The 25,616-nt window shown below is 35.6% G+C and overlaps 1 protein-coding gene across 5 annotated transcripts in view; it reads left to right on the forward strand.

Annotated features, from left to right (window-relative positions):
- GK (glycerol kinase) overlaps nt 1-25,616 on the forward strand; it is a 38,888-nt gene that overhangs the window by 5,503 nt on the left and 7,769 nt on the right. For all 5 annotated transcript variants that reach the window (XM_065654881.1, XM_065654899.1, XM_065654891.1 and 2 more), the window contains exons 2-17: nt 2,470-2,543; nt 3,214-3,320; nt 3,897-3,974; nt 5,802-5,881; nt 7,146-7,283; nt 7,795-7,904; nt 8,503-8,569; nt 10,708-10,743; nt 11,390-11,457; nt 12,999-13,041; nt 13,730-13,810; nt 15,690-15,768; nt 17,650-17,746; nt 19,353-19,437; nt 23,269-23,389; nt 25,136-25,279. In XM_065654881.1, the coding sequence (XP_065510953.1) occupies nt 2,470-2,543; nt 3,214-3,320; nt 3,897-3,974; nt 5,802-5,881; nt 7,146-7,283; nt 7,795-7,904; nt 8,503-8,569; nt 10,708-10,743; nt 11,390-11,457; nt 12,999-13,041; nt 13,730-13,810; nt 15,690-15,768; nt 17,650-17,746; nt 19,353-19,437; nt 23,269-23,389; nt 25,136-25,279 (1,408 nt within the window). The remainder of the gene's footprint in view (nt 1-2,469; nt 2,544-3,213; nt 3,321-3,896; nt 3,975-5,801; nt 5,882-7,145; nt 7,284-7,794; nt 7,905-8,502; nt 8,570-10,707; nt 10,744-11,389; nt 11,458-12,998; nt 13,042-13,729; nt 13,811-15,689; nt 15,769-17,649; nt 17,747-19,352; nt 19,438-23,268; nt 23,390-25,135; nt 25,280-25,616) is intronic.

Below are 25,616 nucleotides of genomic sequence, written 5' to 3' on the forward strand. Positions count from 1 at the left end.
TTTTTTTTTCGAGGGGGGAGGAAGGCACAGGGAATGAGAGACTGTACCATTTGTTCTATTTATTCCCTACTTTGTCTATCGTCTTCTGAGTGTAAATGTAATGAGTCATTTATGTTTGGCATCCTTTCGTGTATCAGAATTCTGTTTAGCACTGTATAGCATGGTATTGTCCTCAGTGAAACTTTTTAATCCCTTGCCTTGAGGTACAGGGAGTGTCTGCTGCTTTTGTTGAAGATGTCAGAAGCTTGCAGTTTCCCTTGTGATAGATTAGGAGAGCATGTTTGCCTAGTTCTTCTCTATGGGCGTGAAAAATCTATGCATTTTTAGTATTATTGCTTCTTGAGAATTTATTGCTGTTAGAACAGGTTTCTTAGAAGGAGACAAAAAGCCTTGCTATGCTAGAGCTTCATCCTTTTATTATCTGCAGGTCACACATGCCAGGTTGAATGAATGACCTTGTCTAATTAAATCTGTATTTATTTCCTGCAAACAGTAGGAATCCTTATGCACTGCCTTCTGTTTCAAGGAATACTGAATGATTAATGGTGAATGATTATTGAGTGATATTTAATATTGTTAGTAGGTCAGATACATACACGTTGAATAAAATGTCTTCTATCTTTCTATCTTTATTATAAAAACTTAGTAAATGTCACTATGCTTTTGGCAGAAAGGCAATTTCAAGTATAAGAAATCTTTCTGCACACATGCAAAACTTAATCTCTGCTACTAACTATGTCGCATAGCATTTTGAAACCCTTATCCCATCATATTAGTTCCTTCCAAGCATGCAGTACTGACAGAGCTTACCCTCTTATTAAGATAGCATCATGTCAAGCCTGAGCTGGTAGTTGAAACACACACAGATAAATAAATATGGTAAAAAGAATACAGCGACGCATTTTCTATGTAATCTTTCCAACTAATAACAGAAAAGGATGAACACATACCTTTTAAAGACTTCTTTTGTGAGAAGAGGAGGGGAAAAATTAGCTTTTAGTGTTTTCCAGAGAGGTTGTGCTGTTTCCATCCTTGAAGATTTTCAAGACCTGTCTAGAAAAAATCCTTGAGCAACCTGGTCTAATCTCATAGCTGACCCTGCCTTGAGCAGGAGGTTGTACTAGAGATCTCTCAAGGTCCCTTTCAGCTGGAATTATTCTGTGATTCTAATATATAACTAGAATGTTTCTAAACTTCAAAGTTTCACTCTAAAGATACACTTTCAGGTTTCAAAGAAACTAGAGAATCAGAACTTCATCTGCTCTTCATCAGATTTGTTGTACTAGTTTCAGAGTAAACTGTACTATCTAAATGAAATCAAGAGTTTATGGATTAAAAGCTTTTTAGAGAAATTCCTAAAATGTGTGGAATGAGAAGTCTAGAAAAGTTTCAGTTGTATTGTGGAGAGTGGATGGGTATAACTGAATTTTGTGCCCTTAGCATGAGAGTGATTTCTCAGTCTGACGCTCCTCTGCTTGCCATAGAAAGATAGGGTGGTGTCCTACTGGCATGTTCTGCAGTTCATCTCTCTGCTGCTAGATTTTAATTTCTAGGTCCCTGAACATTCTTCAAGCAGAAAATTCTGCATGATGCTTGTGAGAAAGACGTTTTCACAGGAATGTCGTCATTGCCCAGTCAATTATGCTGATTTACTCATTGTACAATTCAGTTGGATGTTTTACTGGGTGTTGTCATACCTTGGCCACAGTAGATTACTTTTGGAAACAAGCCTAGGAATATCAGTGTGTATTCTAACAGAGCTTCTACTGCAAGGCGGGGAGCATCTAACTTGTGATTCCTTAAGAACAACCATTAGTAAAGTCCTCAGAATTCTCTACTCTGCTGGTTTTTATTGTAGTATATCCAAATCCAAGTCACTTTTCTGCATTTTCTTCTCTTTTTTAAATATATTGTGATGCTTTTTTCATCAGATTGTTCATGAGCTCTGTATTTGTAGTTTGTTTCTGCCTAGGTGCTTTCTCTTTCTTCATAGTTTGGTCCCTTCTGTGCTTTCTAGATGATGTGTGATTGTCTCTCTTAAAATCACTCTCCCTAAAAGTGAGCTAACTGAGCTAACCCAAGAAAAGGCATAGCTCTGGCATTAGAGTATCTGAGCGGGAACTAAATAGATGTTATTATGACTAGCAGTGGGTATTTTACTGAGAGGTATGTTCTAAAATGCATCAGGAGTTTAATTTCTACAACCTCCACAAGAAAAAATGTGGTTCTTTCCCAATCCATCAAGGAAAAGAAAAGCAGTTTTAATTGACAGCAAAGCTCACCAAAATATTCTTTGCTCACCTTAATTACAAAATCCATATATTTGAACCTGGCTTATATGGATATTTGGGTTGATGACAGATTCTGACTATCAATTATCACTGTATTTGTTCAGAAGAATAAATGTTAACTAATTGTTGTTTAAACTTCTGTGTTTATAGAAAATTCTGTTGTGTAATTTATTTTCAGGTTTTTAATGCGAAAACAGCAGAGCTCTTGAGTCACCATCAAGTTGAGATAGAGCAGAAATTCCCCAAAGAAGGGTATGAATTTTCTCTGTTTTTTTAATTTGTTTGTGTACATTTTTGTAGAACTTATATATTTTTATCTGTGAATGATCAAAACTGAAGTTGATTAATAATTATTAAGAACATAGTATCTGCTATAAAAGATTGTGTAGTAGGAAAAATGGCATTAAAAAAGACACTTGTCTGGTATGTGCTCTGAGTTACGTAAACGAAAAATATTTTGTGTTTTACTCTGACTACTCTTTAACATATCTAAAGTTTAAACATTGAAGATTGGAACTTAAGTTTAAATGAGACTTTAAGTCTCCTTTAAAGTGGTAAAACTGTTCATTATTACAATTTAATTATAGTCTTCAGCTTAGTCCATAGAAATTGCTTGGTTTGTTCTCTTAGGCATTTTTTTGTTTGTTTCTTCTTAACTGACCTACCATTTTGTTGCCAAAGCCCTCTGTATAGAATAAACCAAAACAAATGTTTTTGTTTTCTGCAGATAGTTTTCTTGTGAAAATACAGCTTACTGTTTAAAAAGGTTTGAAATTCATTACACTTTTTCTGTATATGTAAAACATACTTTGTAGTTATGATTGTGACAAAATACTCAGCTGGTTTTTCAGACTAGAATTTCTTTTTTTCCCCTAAATGTAACTTTTGTCTTCTATTAACTTGTGTTTACTTTTTATTACAGATGGGTAGAACAAGATCCAAAGGAAATATTAAAGTCTGTCCATGAATGTGTTGAAAGGACCTGTGAGAAACTGCAACAACTGAACATAGACATCACTAACATAAAAGGTATTCCTGGTACTTAAGGGTAACCAAGGGCTTTAACATCTTCATGGTTGAACAAGACAGATTCCCTAGTTTTTAAGTCAATAAAAAGAACGATGGCAGCATGTGCTGGCCTCAAAGAAGATGTTAAACTGGAATTGAGAGCAGTTTGTTTGGGAGGAATAATGAGGAAATAAGTCTGTTGTGTATATTAGCAATGCAAAATCTACCAAGTAGACTTAACCTAATCTTGCAAAATCACAGAGACAAGTGACAAATTAAGAAATTCTGAAATTTAAATCAGGACTTAACAGGAACAGATACTTTCCGTGTCAGTGTTGTTGCTGTCTCAGCTTGTGAAAAAAAAAAAAAGGGATTTAGAGCACATAGATTAAACAGCAAAAGTTGAATGGTGAGTTTTTAGAGGTACCATTGCTAGATCATAACATGAAAAAGTTGGAAGCTTTTTATTTCCCATTTACTTTCCTCTTCTCCTTACCTGTTCCTCCCTCCACTCCACCTTTCCCTACCCTCCTTCACCCCCCAAAAGGAGAAAACAAACCTTCTGAAAAGAATACTTCTTTCTATTTTGTTCTGAAGCCATTGGAGTCAGCAATCAGAGAGAAACAACAGTGGTTTGGGACAAGACAACTGGAGAACCTCTTTCTAATGCTATTGGTAACTACTGTATTTTCTGAGTATGTAATATCATAAAATGAGAGTGTTGTAGAAAAGCGCTTCCCTAGTATCCTGTGCAGATCTCATTGTGGTCTAGCCTACTAACTTCTTTGATTTTTTGATACCTGTGTCATAAGTTGTGTGTTTGTGTACACCAGAGCAATTTTTAAAAAGCCTAGTCTGTTAAAATTTTTACTTAATAAATTGCTTTATGGGCTTTTAACAAAAAACAATGTTCCTGAGGGGTTTTGTACATCCTTGGCATGTAATGAAGCTCTTATAGAATCATAGACTTATAGAATCATAGAATGTTTTGGGTTGGAAGGGACCGTAAAGACCCATCTAGATCCCATCCCCCTGCCACGGGCAGGGACACCTTCCGCTAGACCAGATTGCTCAAAGTCCCATCCAACCTGGCCTTGAACACTTCCGGGGATGGGGCATCCACAGCTCCTCTGGGCAGCTTGTGCCAGTGCCTCACCACCCTAACAGTAAAGAATTTCTTCGTTATATCTAATACAAATCTACCTTCTTTCAGTTAAAAGCCATTACCCCTTGCCCTGCTACTACATGCCCTTGTAAAAAGTCCCTCTCCAGCTTTCTTGTAGGCCCCTTTAGGTACTGGAAGGCTGCTATAAGGTGTTCTCAGAGCCTACTGTTCTCCAGGCTGAACAACCTGAACTCTCTCAGGCTGACCTCACAGGAGAGGTGTTCCATCCCTCTGATAATTTTTGTGGCGTCCTCTGGACCCTCTCCAACCTGTCCATGTCTTTCCTGTACTGAGGACCCTGGAGCTGGACACAGTGCTCCAGGTGGGGGTCTCACAAGAATGGAGTAGAGGGGGAGAATCATCTCCCTCGACCTGCTGGTCATGCTTCTTTTGATGCAGCCCAGGCTTTCTGGGCTGCAAGTGCACATTGCTGGCTCATGTTGAGCTTCACATCAACACCCCCAAGTCCTTCTCCTCAGGGCTGCTCTCTATCCATTCTCTGCCCAGCCTGTATTTGTGCTTGGGATTGCCCTTCCCCATGTGCAGGACCTGCATGTGACCTTGTTAAACTTCGTGTGGTTTGCACAGGCAGACCTCTCAAGCCTGTCAAGGTTCCTCTGAATGACAATCGCTTCCTTTTAAATGAAGTAGCTTACTAAATTTTCTGAATGCTTTTGATTTGACTTTATAGGAAAAATGTGTTAAATAGGTTTAATGACTACTTATTGATTTGGACTTTTATTTTTAACTTACCTTGGCTTTTCAGATTATATCAGCTGAGAAATTATAATTGTCTAAATTTGCTCTTTTAGGCCATGTCAAGTGCCAGATTTAGTTTAACATAGTATCACTGAATACCCAGGACTTCTCTGAGCTCAAATATATGTTGTTTACAGCTTTATCTCAAGTCCAGCTGTACCTTCATAACTCTGACATAGCACTTTAGTTCAAAGTTTTCATAGAAATAGTAAATAATCAACCTGCTATTTGTTTTAGCTTCCTAGTTTAATGACAGTTATCTGCTGTAAACAAGATACTATTAATCATTTGCATATGCTCCGGTAGAGAAAAATAGGTATCCTATTTTGTGGAAAATTCTGTTCGATTTCTCAAATCATTTGTTCTTCTGAATCAAATGAGTTTATCTAAACATTTTTAATTTTTGCAACGCTACATTAAAAATACAATAGTAATACAATATTCTTTCAACTACATGAAAGGCTAAAAATAAAGGCAGAAGTTTACTGGCAAGAACTCTAGTTTCGTAGAAGCAGCTAGTACATGTCGCTTTTCGTGTATTAAATCACATGATCAGTTAATTTTATTTGTGTTTTTAGTGTGGCTTGACCTGAGAACCCAGTCAACAGTTGAACGGCTTCTTAAAAGAATTCCAGGAAAAAACAAAGCATATTTTAAGGTAAGAGATAATCCAGAACTTTTAAATAGTAGCTGAATTCCTGTTGCTGCAGTATATAATATTTTGGAGATGTGTGCTTAGAATTCCCCAAAACCAAGTCGGTCAATTCTAGCTTCTAGTCCCTCTTAGCTTGTCAAATAATAAAAAATGTGCATAATACTATACTACAGATCTGAGACTGGAAAATGTTTATTTTCCTCAAAACAAGTGGTTAACATTCCTTACCTATCTCACTAGAGATGTTAAATGAGTAATGGATAGTAAGACTTAGTCATGTGCTACCTATCGAATGATAAGTAAGCATCACACATAAAAATTAAGAGCAACTAGAAAAAAAAGGTTGGAAAATAATTTATTGATGTGAAATATATTATCCTTTCTTATTTTATGCCTTAATATTGAAATCAATTGCAACCAATCTGAGAACTGGGAAGATATTTTATAAAGAGCAAATTATTTCTTTTTTTTTATGTTTGTATATATGCATATAACAAATTGGAAAAAAATGCTTGCAAAAAGGTGTCATAATTCTTTGATTTATATTTTCCTTGATTGATTGTATAAATATTGTGTATTTTGTATATTATGTATTTTCCTATAGCCAGGAAATGGATGTCGCAAAGCATATAAACTTATTTGATTTTTCATTTCTAGTAGAATACAAATTTGATCTTTCCTGAGTCATGCAACTCATTTTTGTTGGCATTACTTGCTGTCTAGTCATTTGGAGATATCCTAGATAAGACAGGATTTCTGCAAACAACTATTTCCATGTAAATGGTCTTTGAACTGCATGTAGATCAGCTTTGATATTTGTCCATCAGTGCACTGTTCGTTTGGTTTTGATATTTTGAGACTTGTGTATTGTATCCTTAATACTTATTTAAATAACAAGCTTGTGTCATTTCTCTGAGCTTTGTGTCTTTGGTTTTCATCTTATTTTCACAATTTTACATATAACTAGAGTATTCATGGTAAAGATACTTGCGTGGTCTCGAGTTGCACCAGGGAAGGTTTAGATTGGATATTAGGAAAAATTATTAACGGAAAGGGTTGTCAGGCATTGGAACAGGCTGCCCAAGGAAGTGGTGGAATCACTATCCCTGGAGGTGTTTAAAAGACATGTAGATGAGGTTCTTGGGGGCATGGTTTGGTGGCTGACTTGGCAGTGTTAGGTTAACAGTTGGACTCAGTGCTCTTAAAAGTTTTTTCCAACCAAGATGATTCTATGATTAAAGGATTATTTTTTTTTTTAATTTTACAGTCTAGAACTGGTCTTCCACTTAGCACTTATTTTAGTGCAGTGAAACTTCGATGGCTTTTGGATAATGTGAAAGAGATTCAGCAAGCAGTTGATGATGGAAGAGCTCTGTTTGGGACTATTGATTCATGGCTTATATGGGTATGTATTTGTGAGTTTATTTCACTTTTTAAAATTAATTGCCACATCATGCAAATTTCTGTGCAAAGTACTGTGACACATGATGCAGACTGATCACACAGTGATGTCAATACAAGCCACTAAAGAAGTTCCACAAGCCACTAAAGAAGTTCCTTACAAGAGGAACTTTTACTGTCACTGTATTGCTGTATTTTTTGTAGATGCCTATGTGTAGTTTACCATTTATACATTGCTGTAAACTTTTGCTCATGCTTTTGGAAAAATCTCAGACTTCAGAAACATATATTAGCCACCTTTGCAATATAATAATTCAGGAGGTACTGCTGTACCCTTATTACCTCTCTCATAGCTTTTTTCTGCTACATCAGATCTGCCTCTTTAGTTGTTGCAGAAATATCAGAGTTCCCAGTCCCAAGCTGAAAGCTTTGTGAATGTAGAATATTTTTTTGTAATTTGTTACAGTAAACCTGTACCTTTTTCTTGGTGAAAACTGTTGATATTTTTTGTTTAGTGTTTGACAGGTGGAAAGAATGGAGGCGTTCACTGTACAGATGTAACCAATGCCAGTAGAACAATGTTGTTCAACATTCATTCCTTGGACTGGGATCCTGAGCTCTGCCAGTAAGCTCAGTTTTTCAGTAATACTGTTATTTAAATAGATTCTGTAAGTGATGTGTAAAGAAACTAATTTAATAGTAAGAATCTCTTATCTAGACTAAGATCAGCAATTACTGTTGTATTTACCGTTAACATTCTCCAGATGTCCAAATTACAATTATCTATATTAATTAAAAGAATGAGAGCCTTGATTTTTTTTTTTTTTTTCTGTAGGTGGAAGACTGGTTCATGAAGCAATGACATTTAATAGTTTCTTTATTTCTTAATCAAATTTTTAAGGCAGTTACAATGATAGTGTCTCTATTTAAATTTATATTTATTAATAACAATATTATAAAGATGTTTTGAGAAGAGGAATGACTTCCCACATGAAGGACTTGGATATCTCTTCAAAAAATATTCAAATACATGCAGTTTTACTCTGTAATTCAGTGTCACTTATTGTAACAAGTGGAAAAACACGGTGATGGATTAAACCCTAGAAATCAAAGCTTCTTTTATATTTTTTCTCCACTGCTTAAACTTATGTAAGAAAATAAATGCAAAATGCTTTCTGATTTAGCTCTGATGATATATATAAATTGTTCTGTATTACATTCAGGTTCTTTGATATTCCTGTGGAAATACTTCCTAAAGTCCGAAGCTCCTCTGAGATTTATGGCCTGATGGTATGTTTTCTTGTGTATGTGTGTGAAGTTAATCTTTTACAAATATAACTATCGATATGGATTTGACAGAATTGTCATAGATTAAGACTAATGGCTTTTTCTAGACCAGTATTGTTTATGTTTAATGTGTCATTATCTACTGTTATGTAGTGTTATATGAAGTTGAGTATCTATTGTTTTTTCTTTTAAGTGTCAGTTAGACAAAACAAGATGGGAGAGGTTATTGATAAGGATAAGAATTTAGGAGTTTTATTATAATTACTTATCGATTTAGAAACTAGCCATCAGAATGCAATGTATTATCAGTAGATTAAAGCAATGGGATTGCTGTTATTAGAGCACAATATTTTTACTTCTTGTATAACTGAAGAGATAAAAGTCACTATGGAAGTCTTCATGGTCTAAGAGGACCGGACATGATGTATAATGTCTTATTTCCACATAACTGAAGGCAAGTTTACTCATTTTCCGTGAACTGGAAAATTGCAAGTGACACCTTAGATTGCCTTCTTTTTGAAAAATAAACTCCTCTTGCTGTGTATATTTACATAGCACTCAGTTAAAAAAAAAAAATTTTGGAATACTGCGATGTCTTTGTAATCACACTGCTTCCAGTGCAGCTGTGAATACTACTTAGGAATAAATCATTAATTGTTATTGTGGGGCTGAAGTTTCAAGTTTACTTTGATGCAGCACCAACTCTTCTGATACAGTGGCATCTAATTTATTCTTAAAGTTTCAGAATTGGATAAACGGGATGTTGTGATTTTACATGCTTTTTCGTGCTAGTTTGTCCTATTGTTTACTAAGAACATACAGGCATTTTGTAATTAAGACAAGTTATGATTTTTTTTAGTGTAACTCTAGCTTGCCTGGAATGTAAGTATTTTGCTAATCTGTTAGTGTAGATGCCAATAGAAGTCATTGCTGACTTCTGTTAATGTGAAAGTCAGATGACAGTGGGTTATAGTAAGCTGAATGAGTGAGATAAATGGAAAAAAAGACCTGGCAAGGGAAACAGAATAGCTGGTCACTTTAAACGTGAACTTTTGTTTCTCTTCCCTTTTCCTTCCATTTTTTTTTCTTTTTTCTTCCTTTTGCTGACTGTAGAAAATCTGTTCTAGCCTGGTGAGTAGAGGCTTCAATTAGGCTGACCACCCATGTCGTATCCATTCTGTTCAGATGCTGTGCATTTCCATTGGTTTAAGGATTAGTAAAAGCACACTTTCTAGACCAATAAATTTGGCAGGTATTTCCAAATTTGAGATATTATAATTAGAGTTCATGCCAAAGGTGTTTCTAAAATGTGGTCTTGTTGCATGTGTTTGCCTTAATTTGCAGGCTGTTGAATGTTTCTTTTTATAGTGAAATTAAAAAGTACAGCTACTGGCTAATAAATGTTGTCCGTCTTATTTTATAAATGAGAAAAGTGTGCCATTCTCTCTACAAACGTTCATTCTATTGTAATGAAACACCATATTCATGCAGGGTTTTTTAGTGCATTTATAAACTCAGTTACCTTGAGTCCAGTTAATTAAAATGAGAATTAAAGAACAAGTATTCAGATTGGAAATGCACTTGCATGACTTCACTGAAAATGCATTTTCACAATTGCACAAAGAAACAACTTAAATAAAGAAGTAAAAATTGTCAGGATATAAATTTCTTATGATACCTATTGCAAGAAAAACTACATGGTAGTGTATGGAAGAAATTATGTATGAGACTTAAAATGCTCTATCTTAAAATTCAGCATCTGTCTTTGCCTAATGTGTCATCACAATCACATTTTTTCTAGTCACTTTACCATTTTATACTTTTGCATTGTACGCTTGATGCTGACTGCACAGGTTATGCTGAACCTCATTTTCTGTATGCTGTGATTGCAACGAAATTTATGTTAGGAACTGTTGAGCTGACATAAAGTATACCTGTAAATTTCCTGCTCTATTTTTTTTAGTGTTTTAGGCATGAGCTGCATTAAGCTGAAGTCCAATATACATGTCAACTGAACCATGTTGCTTACTTGGCCGTTCTTTGTTTTCCTTTAGCATTACAAGTTTAGCTTCTTTTTCATTGCTTAAACTGTAGTCATGGAAAGCTGATTTGGAACTTTTCTTTCTCTTTTTGCAAATCAGAAATCTGGAGCTTTGACAGGTGTACCAATTTCTGGGGTAAGTTCTACTTCAACTCAGATTCTGGCATGAGAACCTGATACTGCCTGAACATATCTTCACTGGAAAAAGCTTTAAGATGAGTGAACCCTCCTGCAAATTGAGTTGTTTGTTTGTTTGTTTTTTACTTCATGCCAAACATGAAGTAAACTTCTGAAGTTGAATTATTAATTGACAGGGTTCTTCATTATTAAGTTAAGGTCTGGCTGTGGAAATACAGCTGACAGCTTTAATGTGTATGAATGTGTAGTGCTGTTGGAAATGTAGGATCTCTAAGTAAATGAGTAAACTTACAAAATGGAAGCAAGCTCTGCTTTATATTAATATATAAAAAGAGTTCAGTATATGCATAATCCAGAAATGTTGGGCAGACACTTAGCTTTTTCCAATACAATATACATAAAGATACTGAATTTTAAATTTGATTTCTTTCAATTGTTCACCATAAGTGGTACAACACATTTCATTTGCAGTTCTTATGAACGGAATAGTAGTAAAAAGCACAGGTTGTCTCTATAGAGACTTTCAGTTGCCCAGGTGCTCCTAATAGGTTAGAGATACAGTTAAATGCATCTGTTTATGTTCCTTGCTATGTATGTGATTCATGTGCAGATATTTGCTAAAAAAAAAAAATCTCTCTTTTTAGTGCCTGGGTGATCAGTCTGCTGCTCTTGTTGGGCAAATGTGTTTTCAAGATGGGCAGGCAAAAAATACGTAAGTTATTATGAAAGCTGTAAGATAAACAGTATGTCACTGTTCTGTTTTGAATTTAGTATTATGTTCTCTTTCAAGCAAACTGCCAAATGCTTTTGTATTTACTGCATAACTACAGCTCTACCTTTTGACTGTTGATCTGCAAAGTAAACAATGCCCTGACTTTCATATAAAATAGTGCAGATATTAAAGTTAAATGGTTTGTGAGGCATATTTTGAAACAAAGTCACTGTGAGGAAATGTCTGTGACAAAGAGGTTTTACTTTTTTAAAATTCTCCAAAACACAGATTGAAACAGTTGCAGTAGCATTTAAATTGTGACCTAAAGTTAAACAAATACAGGCCGTGTAAGTTAGATTACATAGACCTGAATAACAAAAAAACTCACAGCATTGCTAAATGGGAAAGGTTCATTTCAGTTGCAATGCCTAGTTTTGCTTCTGTTTCTAGGTCAGTGTGGAGGATTTTATCTTTTTTTTTTTTTTTTTTTTTCTATTTCTCAGCCTCTTAGTGTCCCTTGTTTAAAATAGCTGATCAGCTAAATCAGGCAGCTGCTGTAATCAAACATTCATTTGAGGAAAAGCTCTCTGCTTAAATGATTTACTGTTCCACTTACAACCATGTGCTTCACTGAGCATGTAGGTACATACACAAAGTATTGGACTTTCACAGATTTAATTACACATTAATCTGTACTTGTTGCTAGTTAACCTTCAGTCTATCTTTTATATTTATACACAGATGTAATGGCTAATGGCCTTGTATTTTAGCAAAACAAACATGGTTCTAAGTAATAATGTCACAAAGTATTTTTATAAGAAATACTTTTATAACACAAGAGACCTTTTGAAAAAAATCCATCTAAACCAAAAGGTAAAAGTGAGATTTTTTTAACCTCTTTGTGTTATTGCTTTACCCTTTTTTTCTCAAAATATAACTGAAGACTTTCTCAATACTATTTTAAGCTATTAATTTTCAGGGTAGGAAACTAGCGATTTCTTAGAATAATTTAGAGTGGATTCCTTTTACTGAACTGTGTCCTTATATATGTACATACATACACATGTGATGTAGTCTTCAAATGAGAAACATGCCGTTTTTAGAAATTTTTCAGCTGAATATGTTTAAAGAAAACCCTCTTCTTTGTGACATGAACAAAGTTTCTTAAATTTTGCCTTTTAAAAGCATGAATTTTATATCGTGAAATATTTATTTTATAAAGTAGCTTTCATAATCGGCTTAAATTTAAGTAGGTAAACGCTGCCACCAAAGAGGAATTCACACTTAGTTTTCAGCCATATCTGCTCCTTGATCAAGTATTACACAAAAAATAGCCAGAGAGAGAGGTGTGTGGCTAGATTTTTCAGCTGCAGGCTGCATTTAAATCAACTTTTTGAGGATTATTTTATCATTAGTTAACGGTAACATAACCTTCAAGTGCAAAAAGTGCTGTCTCGATTCTCCACAGGGGAGTCATGAACTGCGTTAACAGGTTATCCTTTAAACACCCTCATTTTAACTTTCCTTTGCTTTCATGCCAGGTATGGAACAGGATGTTTCTTGCTGTGCAATACAGGTCAGAAGGTCAGTTGCATTTTTTAGTTGTTCACTCTTTTTACAATCTTTATTTAAGTTCTTGAGTACAACTCTATATTAGCCTTTCTTAAACTTACTAGCAACAGTTATATCACTAGAGATAAGGAAAAGTGCATACTGAAATCTGAAAGAGTAGAAAGTAATAATGTGTTCAAGGTGTTTCAGTAAGACTCTATTTCCTAGCTCCTTAAGTTTCCAAAAAGAACTTTTCATAGCACGTTTCTTGCTCTTTACTTGTATGTATTTCTTAACCTCACCTAGAAGTGCTGAGTGTAGTGTTACTGAACTACTTGCTTTTCTCTTTGTCTTGGCTATTTTATTTCTTCTCTTCATTTCCTCCCATAGTTTTCTTTGTAGTTATAGTTGGGTAAATAATGCAAAGCTTTGGCTTGCTTCTCATTCACATCTCCTTATAAAGAGCCCAAATTACTTGCTATAAGGAGGCTGGAAAGATGTGAGGCAGCTTGTGGAAATGTGAATTAACACCAGTGAGCTGAGAGTTCTATCTTAGGTGTTTATTAAGAGCAACTGATAACTTACTTTGTTTAAACTTACCATATTTATTTTTTTGCTAGCGAAGAGTTTGTCTCTGATTTATTATGACTTGAATATTTGTATTTAAATATTTTCTGTCTCTGTTCATGCTTTACTTTTTCTGTCCCCTTTCCCAATTTAGTCTGTGCTTTCTGAGCATGGTCTTCTAACCACAATAGCTTACAAACTGGGCAGAGACAAACCTGTTTGTTATGCACTAGAGGTAAGTCCAGTAATTTCTTGCTTCTTGCAGTGATAAATGTTCTTGTTTACTTCTGTTTACTAGTATCTTTATGTTATCTTCAGTTGCATGGAGATCAAAATAGCTTTGTGTTATAGCTTGCATGCTTCAAGGCTTATGTGTGGTTTAAGGCTTATGTGTGGTTTTGGTTATCCCTATCTCCAGTCTATATCACATAATCTAATAAAAATATTTATACATCGCATCATCTATATTTTCAGGGCATGATGGCTAACACATTTTTTCTGTTACACAGTCTTCCAAATTATTAATAAATGTTATAAATAAATAGAAAAAGAAAAAAATTTATACTAAAATTGGTTTTAAAATAGGGAAAAAAAGTACTAGTGTTTTAGTCATCCTCTCATGATAAAAGGCATGATTAAATGTCTTTGTTTTTTATTGCATTCTAATGGATTTTACTTCTAACTTTTAAAACTCTGAATAAAATTTCTGGTACAAGAATCCTCTAACAATTCAGTTCTTTTTACTTACTAAGACTTAGGTACCTACTTCCAGAATTTAGTTCTTTGGTTCTCTACACAGCTCTGAGGGCGTGCAAATTCTGTAGAAAATTGGATTTTTACTATAACTTCAGGGTTCATTGTTCTAAAGCTCTGATTCTGAAGCACAGATCAGCTGAGCACCTATTTGGCACCAAAGCTTCATCAGGATCAGTAGAATGATTATTCTTCCATCTATGTTGCTTAATGGGCTTGATCTAATAGTTATTCTCAAAACACACATACTGAGTTCTCTTCTGCCATTGAGCTTTTGTAGAGAGCCTATGTTTTCCATGTGAAACAGACAAAGGCAACATGTGATTTTCTTTGCTGGCAGAATAGTTTGTGGCTTACAGTACTTTACTAGGCCAGGTTCATTTCCTTTTCCTTCCCTAAGGACAGTTGATCTTGCCTTTGTCATGTTCTGTCAAACTTTGCGGTTTTAATTTTGTGCAGGTATGTGAGAGGTGATTTTTATTTCTGCATGCCAAAACACATGCATGTATACTCGCTTATTCCTCGTCTCCAAGTCTTTAATGATATTGTCTGAAGAAATGGCTTCAACAGAAAATATTAAGTGTTATTTCTCCTGTATCCATGCTTGAAATATCTACAATCTGCTGGTTGAGACACTTTCCAGAGAGGCAAGAAATGTGGATTCAGTCTTTTATTTTAATCAAACCCATATCTTGTGAATGTAATAGCTAGCTGGTTAGAAAACACCCCTGGTCCTTTTAGCAATGGCTTTAAATGAAAATATAATGCTGCTTCCATTTTACTTGAAGCTTAGTCTACTAGACTTGAGACTGTCTTGTAGAGAAGTCCTTTTGGAACCATGCCATTCATCTATGGCATGATGGAGCCACTCAGCGCTGTTTGCTGAGGCAACAGAAAAATTTTGCTGGTAAATGCAAGTGCCTAAATTTTCTGTCTATCTGGGTATTTGTATTTAGTCTCTAGACACAATCAGTCTTAGATCTTTAAATCAAAGCATAAAAATCTTTATTTGTCAGAAAAAGAAGGCTGAGGCTACCCAACCATATAACTGTATATTCAGGAGAAGACCTAAATTAGACAAGAAGATTGCTTAGGAAATGTCATGGTAACTAACCCCCATGGACAAAGTCATGCAATATCTACCTTTTCTACATGGAGCCTGCGTAACAGGCTGCTATTTTTACATGGCAGTCTCCAGCTGCCAAGAAACATGTGGTTTGATTGTGAGAATTCTTGGGAGTGCTGTGACTGTCAGCCTGCAATTGGAGGCCACAGCTACCCCTCTTCTCCAGTCTCATGAAAAGGAACACGAAACTACCAGTTGTTGTCTCCTAATGTTGTAGTGATTTTGTTTCCTTCAGGGATCCGTTGCTATAGCTGGTGCTGTTGTTCGTTGGCTGAGGGACAATCTAGGTATCGTTCAGACTTCACAGGAAGTTGGTGAGTAGTCACAATTTGGAGCTGTTCAGCTTTTTAAAGTTTTCTTTCCCAGTGTCTCGATAACTCTAATGTTGAATGAAAGCTCAAAATATTGAAGTAAAGAGAAGCTGGATGATGTATATATTTTGCTGTGTTTGAACAATTTGGTTTGCATCCATTAAATCACTGTTTATTGATATGTATTTCATACAGCATATCAATATATTCTCTGAAACCCTTTGTCAGCTTTGTTCTGTTGCAACCTGTACTTTTTAGTAGTTTCTCTAGCAAGCAGATATTCAGGAAAATACTACACTTACAGCATATTTCCTGGTTTTGTACAATATTGAATTTTCTGGAGCCAAGAGTATTATAGTCTCTATTACAGAAGTCAGGTCATGTTTGATCCTAAACGTACATATTCATTCCTGTCATAAACGTGAGAACCTGAGGCCCTACATATGCAATGATTTATGTAGAAGGCTTCATATCCATTGAGTTAGGGACCTCGGTTTACAAAGCTGCTTCTTAAAGGAATTGTGGAGGATGGTAATTGTTTTGGCTAAGAATACAGTAATCATTTAGCATTTGGGTAGATGATGTTTTCTGCTTGAGCTGAACTGAAACAAGCTGGTGTGTGACATTATGGAAACCAGGAATGTATCAGACTCTGAAGAAGGAAAAAATATCAGATGCTTGCAAGTGCAACAGTTTGACAGTGACTGATCTAATGAGATTTAGGATTAAAAAGCAATTCGTTACATATTTTAATTATTTGATATCTTATTCAAGGGTGGAAAAATTTAGAATCCAAATTTTACGTAAAACTGACAAAAACCAAAAAAATTTAAAACATCAGTCTGTTTTTCTGTAAGAAAGCTTCACAGATTATAGAGAAGAATATAAACTACTGTCACGTGAGTTAGCCAGCTGTTGAAACACTACAGCACCTGTTGGCTTCACAAGTTTGACTAGACCTTCAGAAGGTTTGAGTTTCAAGAACTTTAATCTTGTCAGAGTTGTAGAAGTCATGTGTATGAGACTTCACCATCTCTTCATGATTCCCTCAACACATCCTTCCTTCTTCCTTCTCCCCTCACTCCCTTTTTGAATGGAGTCTGTATGAAAGTATGCTTTTAAAGACTTTTTGAATAAGTTTTCCTACTTCTTTCCTCTACTGCTATGCTTCTCTGATCAATGCAAACAGAAGAAATTTACAAAAGTAGAAAAAAATACTTTCTTGTTATAGGAAGGAGCTGCACATTAGCATTACTTCCTTTGCAGTTCTAGATGTTTTAATGTAATTTGTAAAAAATACAAATATTTTAATATTGGGGAGTTAGTTCAGTTATCCAAAATTATTACTCAGATATTAAGAAACTTCAGATTTCCTTGTAGGTGGCCTTGTGATTACATGTGTAAGCTGAGAATTTAGAACTCTAAATCCATTTGAAATTAATGGGAATTTAGTTCTTAGCTCCCTTTGGTCTTGATCCAGTTTTACTTGCTTGCCTTGACTTAAATGCAAGTCAAGTGTGACCTCCTGGACTACTTTGAAGGTTGCATTCTTTACCCACAGGACGCCCTTTGAAAACCACACAGAATCTAGGTCAGAATATTGAGTACACAATTTTGGTGTTCAGTTTTGAGATTTCAGTTTACGTTCCCACAGCTCCCTCTGACCTATCTGCCATTCATGTTGCTGCAAATGGACAACTAGTTAATAAGGAGCAGAATGCTGGAGTTAGTTGTATTGTCTAATTGTATGTGGCTTATTTTTGTGGCTATCTCACATATTCTGAATATTTTCCCTACTTAAATAATAACACATATAAGTATCATATTTAAGTGTTGGTACAGTTATGAAAAGCTAAATGAAGACTGTTTGTGTGTGTGCATTAGAAAAACTGGCTGCAGAAGCAGGGACTTCTTATGGCTGCTACTTTGTGCCAGCATTTTCAGGACTGTATGCACCATACTGGGAACCCAGTGCAAGGGGGTAAGAATCTGACTAAACACTGCATTTACAGAGAGATTTAATGATTTTACAAATACTGCCACTAGTCCTTCCAGGTATGTAAAATTGTTCTTTTTGTTCCTTTGACCTGTGTCAATATATCACTGTCAGTGGTATTTTCAAGCAACTACTGTGTTTTGGTTTTGTATTTAATCTGTTCAAAATAGCAGCTGCAATAGGGAGAAAATGGAGGATTAGCTAGCTCAGCTGTTCACCCTTCCCTCCCTCTCCCCTCCAAAACAAAAAAAAAAAGAGGGCGGGGGGAGGGAAGACATTTGGTCTGGGTTGTGCATTTCAGAGGACAAGTGCAAGATAGTTCTATCATTCTTGCTGCTAATGGGGCCAGCTGTTTTCTTGACACATTTCTGGTTCTGTAAGGATTTTCATCTCACTAAAGAGAAAGTGGAGGTCTGCATACCTGTGAGCTGCCAGGCAGCAATAGTAGAAAATGAAGAATTAAGAGTTGATTATTTTTTTGAGCACTGTTGCCCATGGCTGCTGTATTCACTTTCTCAAATGATACAGGCTACTTAATTCCTTCCCAATTCTCCCTCTCCTTCCCCTTATGTCCAGCTTTCTTTCCAGTCTATTGAATACTCTTTTCTCCTTCCAGTCCCTTTCTTGTTTTTTTAGGACTTAACTAGCTGTTCCTCGTTAGAACTACTAGTTCAAACGGTAGCCTTCTATTTGTCTTTTCTGCTGTTGTGCTTGCCTACTGTTGCTGGAATCACAACATGCCATGAGAGTCTCAGAAGCATAACAAATTTGAATACAAAATAACTTAAAAGAACATCTATCTCCAAAGGTTTTGAGTGGTTGCATCTTTAGAATTTAAACGCTTTTTGTATGTAAGGAAGAAAAGAATCTTTGCATTAGATGTTTTTCAGATCACAGAGCTTAAGTTTTTCACTGTTAAAAGCTGATCCTTGGAATGGCAACAACTAAAAATGTCCTTTCAGTATCTTTGAACTTGCATATATCCAACACCAAATATTGCAGCATTTCTGTGTAATACAATACTGTTCCTCAGATGTTTAAATAGAATAAAAGGATGATTATTTAGCTTTGCAGTTTGGTGTACATTGACAGAATTCAGCTTACTCATGGTTAGATGTAGCATAATTTCCATATCCAAAAATCTTTGAAGGTGCAGAAGCAACTAATGACCAGAATAGATCTGAAAACAATGTTAAGCATTTAGAGCACAGCGCTGACCCTGCTGGACTTTTCCTTAAGAACTGAAAGCACTAGAGAATTTATTAAGAAAAATCAGCCTTGATCATACATTTCCTTTTCTTAAAGAATCTGTGTGTGTGCTTGTGTGTGTATGGGTGAATATGTACCCATTTGCATGCAGATTGGCAAGCAATTTTAATTTATAGCAATTGTATTGGATGGACACTGAAAGCATGTTTGTCAGGAAAACAGGGATTAGAGAGTTTAAAGAGAAAAGAGCTTTTTAATATTAAAAAGCAGTCCTCACACAATGGAACTGGGCGAGCTTTGAATTAGAAGGCTTATGTCTGAAGTAATGATGTATGGTAAAGAAGTATGTCCTAACTGGTTTTCGTTCGTTTGTTTCTAACAGTATTATCTGTGGCCTTACTCAGTTTACAAATAAAAAACACATTGCCTTTGCTGCACTGGAAGCAGTCTGCTTTCAAACACGAGAGGTAAGGACAAATTTGGTCCTAAATTCATTGCAAATTAGTGTGATAACAGGGACTCTTCAGGAAGATTAATCGTATGCTTTATATTGTACTATGATGCTATTCTTTAGGTGGTGCTAATGTTGAAAAACTGTTTCTGTGGGCCTAGCTACAATGATGTGGTTGGGTGGTACATTATTTTGGGGTGGCAATGCTGCTTTTTATCAGCACTTAAAATAAGGTGAATGTATTTTGTGAATATTTTGAGAGGCAGAACATAGAAACATTAAAATGACAAGGCCTGTGCCGTAACTAAAAGGTTGTGTTAGTGTAGGAGACTACATTTTATATTGTCTGCTGTGACAGAGACGACTTATGTTGCTTCCAGTACATGAGAACAAAAATAAGTTAAAGCAAGCCAGGAGCAAACATACCAAGGGAAATCTGGACTCACCTCCTGCCTGTTACATCTTGTATTGCCTTCGCTGCATTCTGCAACAGCAAACCTAAATTCTCACAGAAGAAATGAATCCTCCAGTCAGATCAAAGGGGTTGATATCAGTATGTTCTGAGTGTTAGAACCTTTGTATCACCATCTATTATCAATTTACACTCCCTGTGTTCCATACAAATACAGGAGAAAATGAAATCCCTAGACACCAAAGGGTAACAGTCAAACCTTGATTTGCTTGCATGCTTTTAAACTGCAGTTATTTAAAGATACTGAGTTTTAAAATAACAGCTAAAATTGTGTGAGAAGAGGAAAGCAGCTCGCTGTTTCTGTAGTAACATAGAATAGAGTAAAAAGTACTCATCTACAAAAGACAGCCAGAAATTTCACCCAGATGTCTGCTTTTGAAGCTGTGCTAAACAGCCTCTGAGTTCTCAGAAATTCTCGAAGGAGATTGGAAGCTTCTGGTACTAGAAGTCTGGGTAAAGTCACAGGGAACTGAACTGATAGTTTAGTCCATTGTGTGATCCTCTCTTTCCTTGTCCCTCCTCTCATCCATTCCTTCTCATGTGTCAATTAACTTTCCAGCAGAAAATTATCCCTCATTTTGCTGAGCAATTTTTCTGCTGGATTGACGACCTCATCTGCCTCACAGAGGAGTGTAGCAAATATCAGAACAGAGATAGGATGTGTGACTGGGAGTATGAGGGAGAGGAATAAAGCTCTCAGACTAAGGGTGAAATTAACTGAAAAGATTTAATACTTCCTCATACTTCAGCCAATGTGCTTTTATCACAATGATAGGAGTGCCTAATCAGGTCTCTGGACATGCTTAAATTAATAGATTAAGTCCTAGTGACACAGGTAAAATATATGCACATTTTTCAAAGATACATTGTTAGTTCTGTCTTGTCAGAAACAAAGTTCTTTTGTTTTAATTCCAGTTAAAATTAAAATCTTTTGTATCCTTCCGGAAAACCTTCACATTTCATCTTCATTGGAGTTTTTCTTGGTTTATTGTGCCATCCAATACTTCTAAATCTCTGTTCCTTGTTATCCAAAAAGCTCCTTCTTGTGCAGACAGATGACACTTATTTTTTGATTGCAGAAGACATTATGGAAAAATAAGCAATTTTTCAGTTCTAGGAGCTGTACAGTGCTGTCATTAGATGAAACTTACATACTTGAATACCTTACTCTTCATCCTACCTCAGTACAATAGGGTTAGCAGCATCATGATCATGATTTGGTTTATTCCTTCATCCCTTCCTGGTTTCTAGCATTCTTTTCTTTGTTTTAGTCTCTACCGAATGCATAGTATGATACAACACACTCTTGCACAGCGATAAACAAAGCCAGAGCCTCCAGCAGTGTCTGTCTGTAAAGCTGAGATTATGAGGCACTGCTGAAATTCTGAATGGTAAAAAAGACAGATGGAATCAGCACAGACAAATGTAAAATGATACAAGTGAAAGAAATAAGTGATGGAGAACAGTACTAGCTTAGTAGTGCCAGTGAACTTTGCTGCTGTGCTATGAATCCTCTTTTCCAGGTTATTTCTGATGCGTTGAACAGTGCAGGCCTATGGACAGATGCTGCCACCATGAGAACTGGCCTTTTACCTTCAGATTTTTAACCATTATTTATCCTTTGGTAGTTCTTTTAGTTCCTTTGAAGATTTTTCTGATAAATAACCTGGCTGACTTACTTCCTGGGAATGGGTAGAATCTACTGGACAATTCATCTCTGTGTAGTTTTTACTACCTTACAAACCTATAAATTTTTTGTTCTTTTTTAAAAAACATGTTGAATTTTCCCAGTAAGGATTGCATAACTGGGTACTTTGTGAACAACAGAACAGCACAGAATGCATTGTAGTTTTGGTCTTTTTTGTGGTCTATGTTGCTTAATCATTTAAAGCCGAGAAAAGCACACCTCTTTTTTGTTCAAATAAATAGAAAAATTCCAAAGAGAAAATCATTCTCCGCTAGTTAATGCCTAACTTAATCAACAAAAATTCTGCTCTAATGTTAAAAAATGTAAGTGAGGTATGTAATTGGCTGCTTTTACAAAACCCTAGAAAACCCACTGTTCGGCATTTAATAGGTGCTTGTAGGATAATGCCGTGGTGTTACCAGTAGCTAAGGTTTAAGGCAAATCTTACATGTTTAGGAAACAGAATCACAGAATGTTTGGGGTTGGAAGGGACCTCTGGAGATCATCTAGTCCAACCCACCTGCTAAAGCAGGTTCACCTAGACGAGATCACACACAGGAATGTGTCCAGATGGGTTTTGAATGTCTCCAGAGAAGGAGACTCCACAGTCTCCCTGAGCAGCCTGTTCCAGTGCTCTGGCACCCTCAAAGTAAAGAAGTTTCTCCTCATGTTTAGATGGAACCTCCTGTGCTTCAGTCTGTGCCTGTTGCCCTTCATCCTATCATTGGCCACCACTGAAAGTAGTCTGGTCCCATCCTCTTGACACCCACCCCTGAGATATTTATAAACATTGGTGAGATCCCCTCTCAGCCTTCTCTTCTGCAGGCTGAAAAGACTCTCAGTCTTTTTTCATAAGAAAGATATGTCAGACCCCTAAAATGCATACTGATAGGTATCAGTGAATTAAATACTCTACTCTTAGTTAATTATCCCGTGCAAACACTTGGACACTTTTTGTTAATTTTTATCCCTCTACTCTGCTCAAAAGAAGGAAACATAATTTTACAAAAAATTACACTAAGTTGATTTTTCCAGTCTATCTCATGTAATGTAAATTTTTCAACAACTAATTGAAAATATTTCAAGAGGCTGCTCTTTCAAAACAGTTCAATGTTCAGCAGTTCCTGTTGAAGTGTCTCCCAGATTGCCAGTTCAAACATTTAAATTTTTCAAGTCTTTAGTGCATCAAATTGGAGAAAGTGTCTAGACAAACTGTAATCAGCTAAAGGCCTCCACTTAGTGTTATTTCTTCCTTTGGTTGCTTTGATAAATGTTGTAGTTGTCATCAGCTTTTCTTCAAAATTCTTCCTCTCAGACCAAATACATAGGCTAGATACAGAGCATCAGGGGAGAAATGTCTCCTGCGCTACCATTTCTGTAATAAATAGAATGCATTTGCTGTATGTTAAACAAAAAAGTATTGCCACTGCTTCTATTTTGCCCTCTTGATATATAGGGGAGGGCAATTACCTACTTATTACTCTTCAGCAAATGCTGAATTATTATTTATTATTAATTTCTTGTTATAAATTTAATTACTTATTATTATTAAATTATTAGTAATTTATTAATAATTGTTATTTATTATTATAATTTATTATTTAATTATTATTAGTAGTATTTTACACTCAGAGTGTATAATGGATTTCTCTGTAATGAAATCATAATATATATTGCTCTTACATAAGATTTTAGATGCCATGAACAAGGACTGCGGGATACCACTACATCAGTTACAAGTAGACGGAGGAATGACCAATAATAAGCTCCTCATGCAACTCCAGTCAGACATTCTCTGTATTCCAGTAGGTAAGATGAAATTACAACTCCTAATTTCTTTTTAAAGCTGAAAACAACATTGGTTTGTAATGACTAATGAGGGCAAATTGTTGGTTTTGCTGGTCTTTTGCTACTGTTTGAGAATGTTGGAGTTTTTTTCAGAAAAAGTTTTTAGGTCTTGCATCCAGTTTTGAGATTCACTTTCATAGAGAATCACTGACTTCTTTCTTGTGTTGAAATATGACAGTACTGTGATGATATTGAACTTCAAAATTTTTATATCAATTTCTAAACATCTATCAATTTTAAAATCAGTTAAATTAATGCCTTCCTGCAACATGTTGTCCCTGAGAATCTTACTCAGAGAAAAATCAGAACTTTGCACCTCCACTGCACATGTTTTGCTCTTGCATTTCAGCAAACAGCAAATACCCTTTTTTTCTGTTCTCCTTGCCTGCACAAAACTTTGATTTCATTTACAGTGTAAAAGAAGACCCACAGAACACATTGTCTATTTTGTTTCCTCCCACAGCAGCAACAAATAAGGGAATAGAGGTTACAACAAAAGTGGGAATCTTGCAACCAGTTTTCTTCACATGCATAAGATAAAATACAAACCCAAATGGGGTTGTTCTTCTCTGAGGCACATGAAAGTTTCCAATACCATTATTCTGATCTAACATCAATGTGACTGTTTTAGAAATGAGCATGTAACACTTCTCTCACAGAAGCCGCCTAGAATAATAGAAAAGGGTTTTTAGCTTTTGAAGGATGTATTTCAGTACACTAAAGTTCCTTAAAGACTTTACTTGAAACCTGGAGCATTTCAGCGTCAGTGAAAAGGGTGCATCTTTCTGAAGACATGTTTTAACACCCGTAGCAGATCCCAAATTGCTGAGTAGTGTAAGTCATACATTAGCATTCTTAAGGATGCGATGTGTCACTGAGTAACATAAAGATATTATATATCTTCATCTATACTGATAATTTGCTGCATAAATGTAATAATCTTGCCTAATATGCAGCTTCTAGAAAATCATTTAGAAAAACATTATATTGTCTCATGCATAAATGTGAGACACTTCAGTGGAAAGTATTTGACTCTAGAGGTATTATATCTTGCCTTAAATAATACATAATACACAGGGCTCATACTAGCAGTGCAGATGCATAGTTAGCAGATGAAAGGACTGGATCAGTAAAATCAGATTTTAAAGGATCCTCTGGCTGAAGCAGAGAAGCAAGCAGTTCTAGAGTTAATAGATGATCATGGGATGGTCCTCTATAGTGTCTTGGAAGGCAAACAAGCTGATAAGTACAGGTGTGTAACCTCTTTTAAGATGCCTTTTCTGAATGCGTTCAATAACGCAATATCCAGAGCATGGGAACAAGACTGGTAACTTAGCCAGTGATTACTTTTTTGAGAAGGGAGAAGACAAAAAAGTGGTATATTGTGAACAGGAATACTCTAAGGAAACTGATGGTTGAGGCCAGCAGCCCTGTACATGGTATGAAAATGGGCAATTGCATGATTCAGTCTTGAAGGAAGTAGCGATCTGAGATATTTCAAAGACTTGAATGACTCATAGGTGAAGTTAGCCTCATAACCATGTGAATGGCAATAAAATAAGGTTTGCAGTTGGTAAACTTAAAGGAAGCATATAGCAGTTGTAGAAAATATATATTATTCTAGATAGAGATGTAAATCTTTAGTTCTGGTGTAATCAAGGTGACTTTCATTAAAATCGTCCCGGCCTTCTCTGTGATTTACTTCAGTAAAGCCATCAATGCCTGAAACGACAGCTCTAGGAGCTGCTATGGCAGCAGGAGCTGCAGAAGGAGTTGGAGTTTGGAGTCTGAATCCTGGAGATTTGACAGCAGTGACATGTGAACGATTTGAACCACAGATCAACCCAGAGGGTAAAACTCTTTCATGTTATCTAAGAAGTTGCAAAATCAATACTTTATGTCCACAGATAGGGGGTTTTTATTTGTTGTGGTCTAATACAGTGATATAAAAACCAGCTACATACATGAATATCCTCGCAAATGTTGAAGATCAGATTTGTAGTGTTTGGTTTAGAGAAAAGTGCATTTCACTTGCTGTTTTGTCCATTTATTGACTAGTAAGATTGGAAAATGGTTAAAACAACATAATTCCACAGGTTGTTTTTTTTTTTCTTCTTTTTGAAATAAGCTTTGTACTGAGCATTGCAGTTAGGAGCTATTGATTTATAGCAAGTAAAATCAAAGAAAT

This window comes from Caloenas nicobarica, chromosome 1 (assembly GCF_036013445.1).
Source record: "Caloenas nicobarica isolate bCalNic1 chromosome 1, bCalNic1.hap1, whole genome shotgun sequence".
In the NCBI taxonomy this organism is placed as follows: Eukaryota; Metazoa; Chordata; class Aves; order Columbiformes; family Columbidae; genus Caloenas; species Caloenas nicobarica.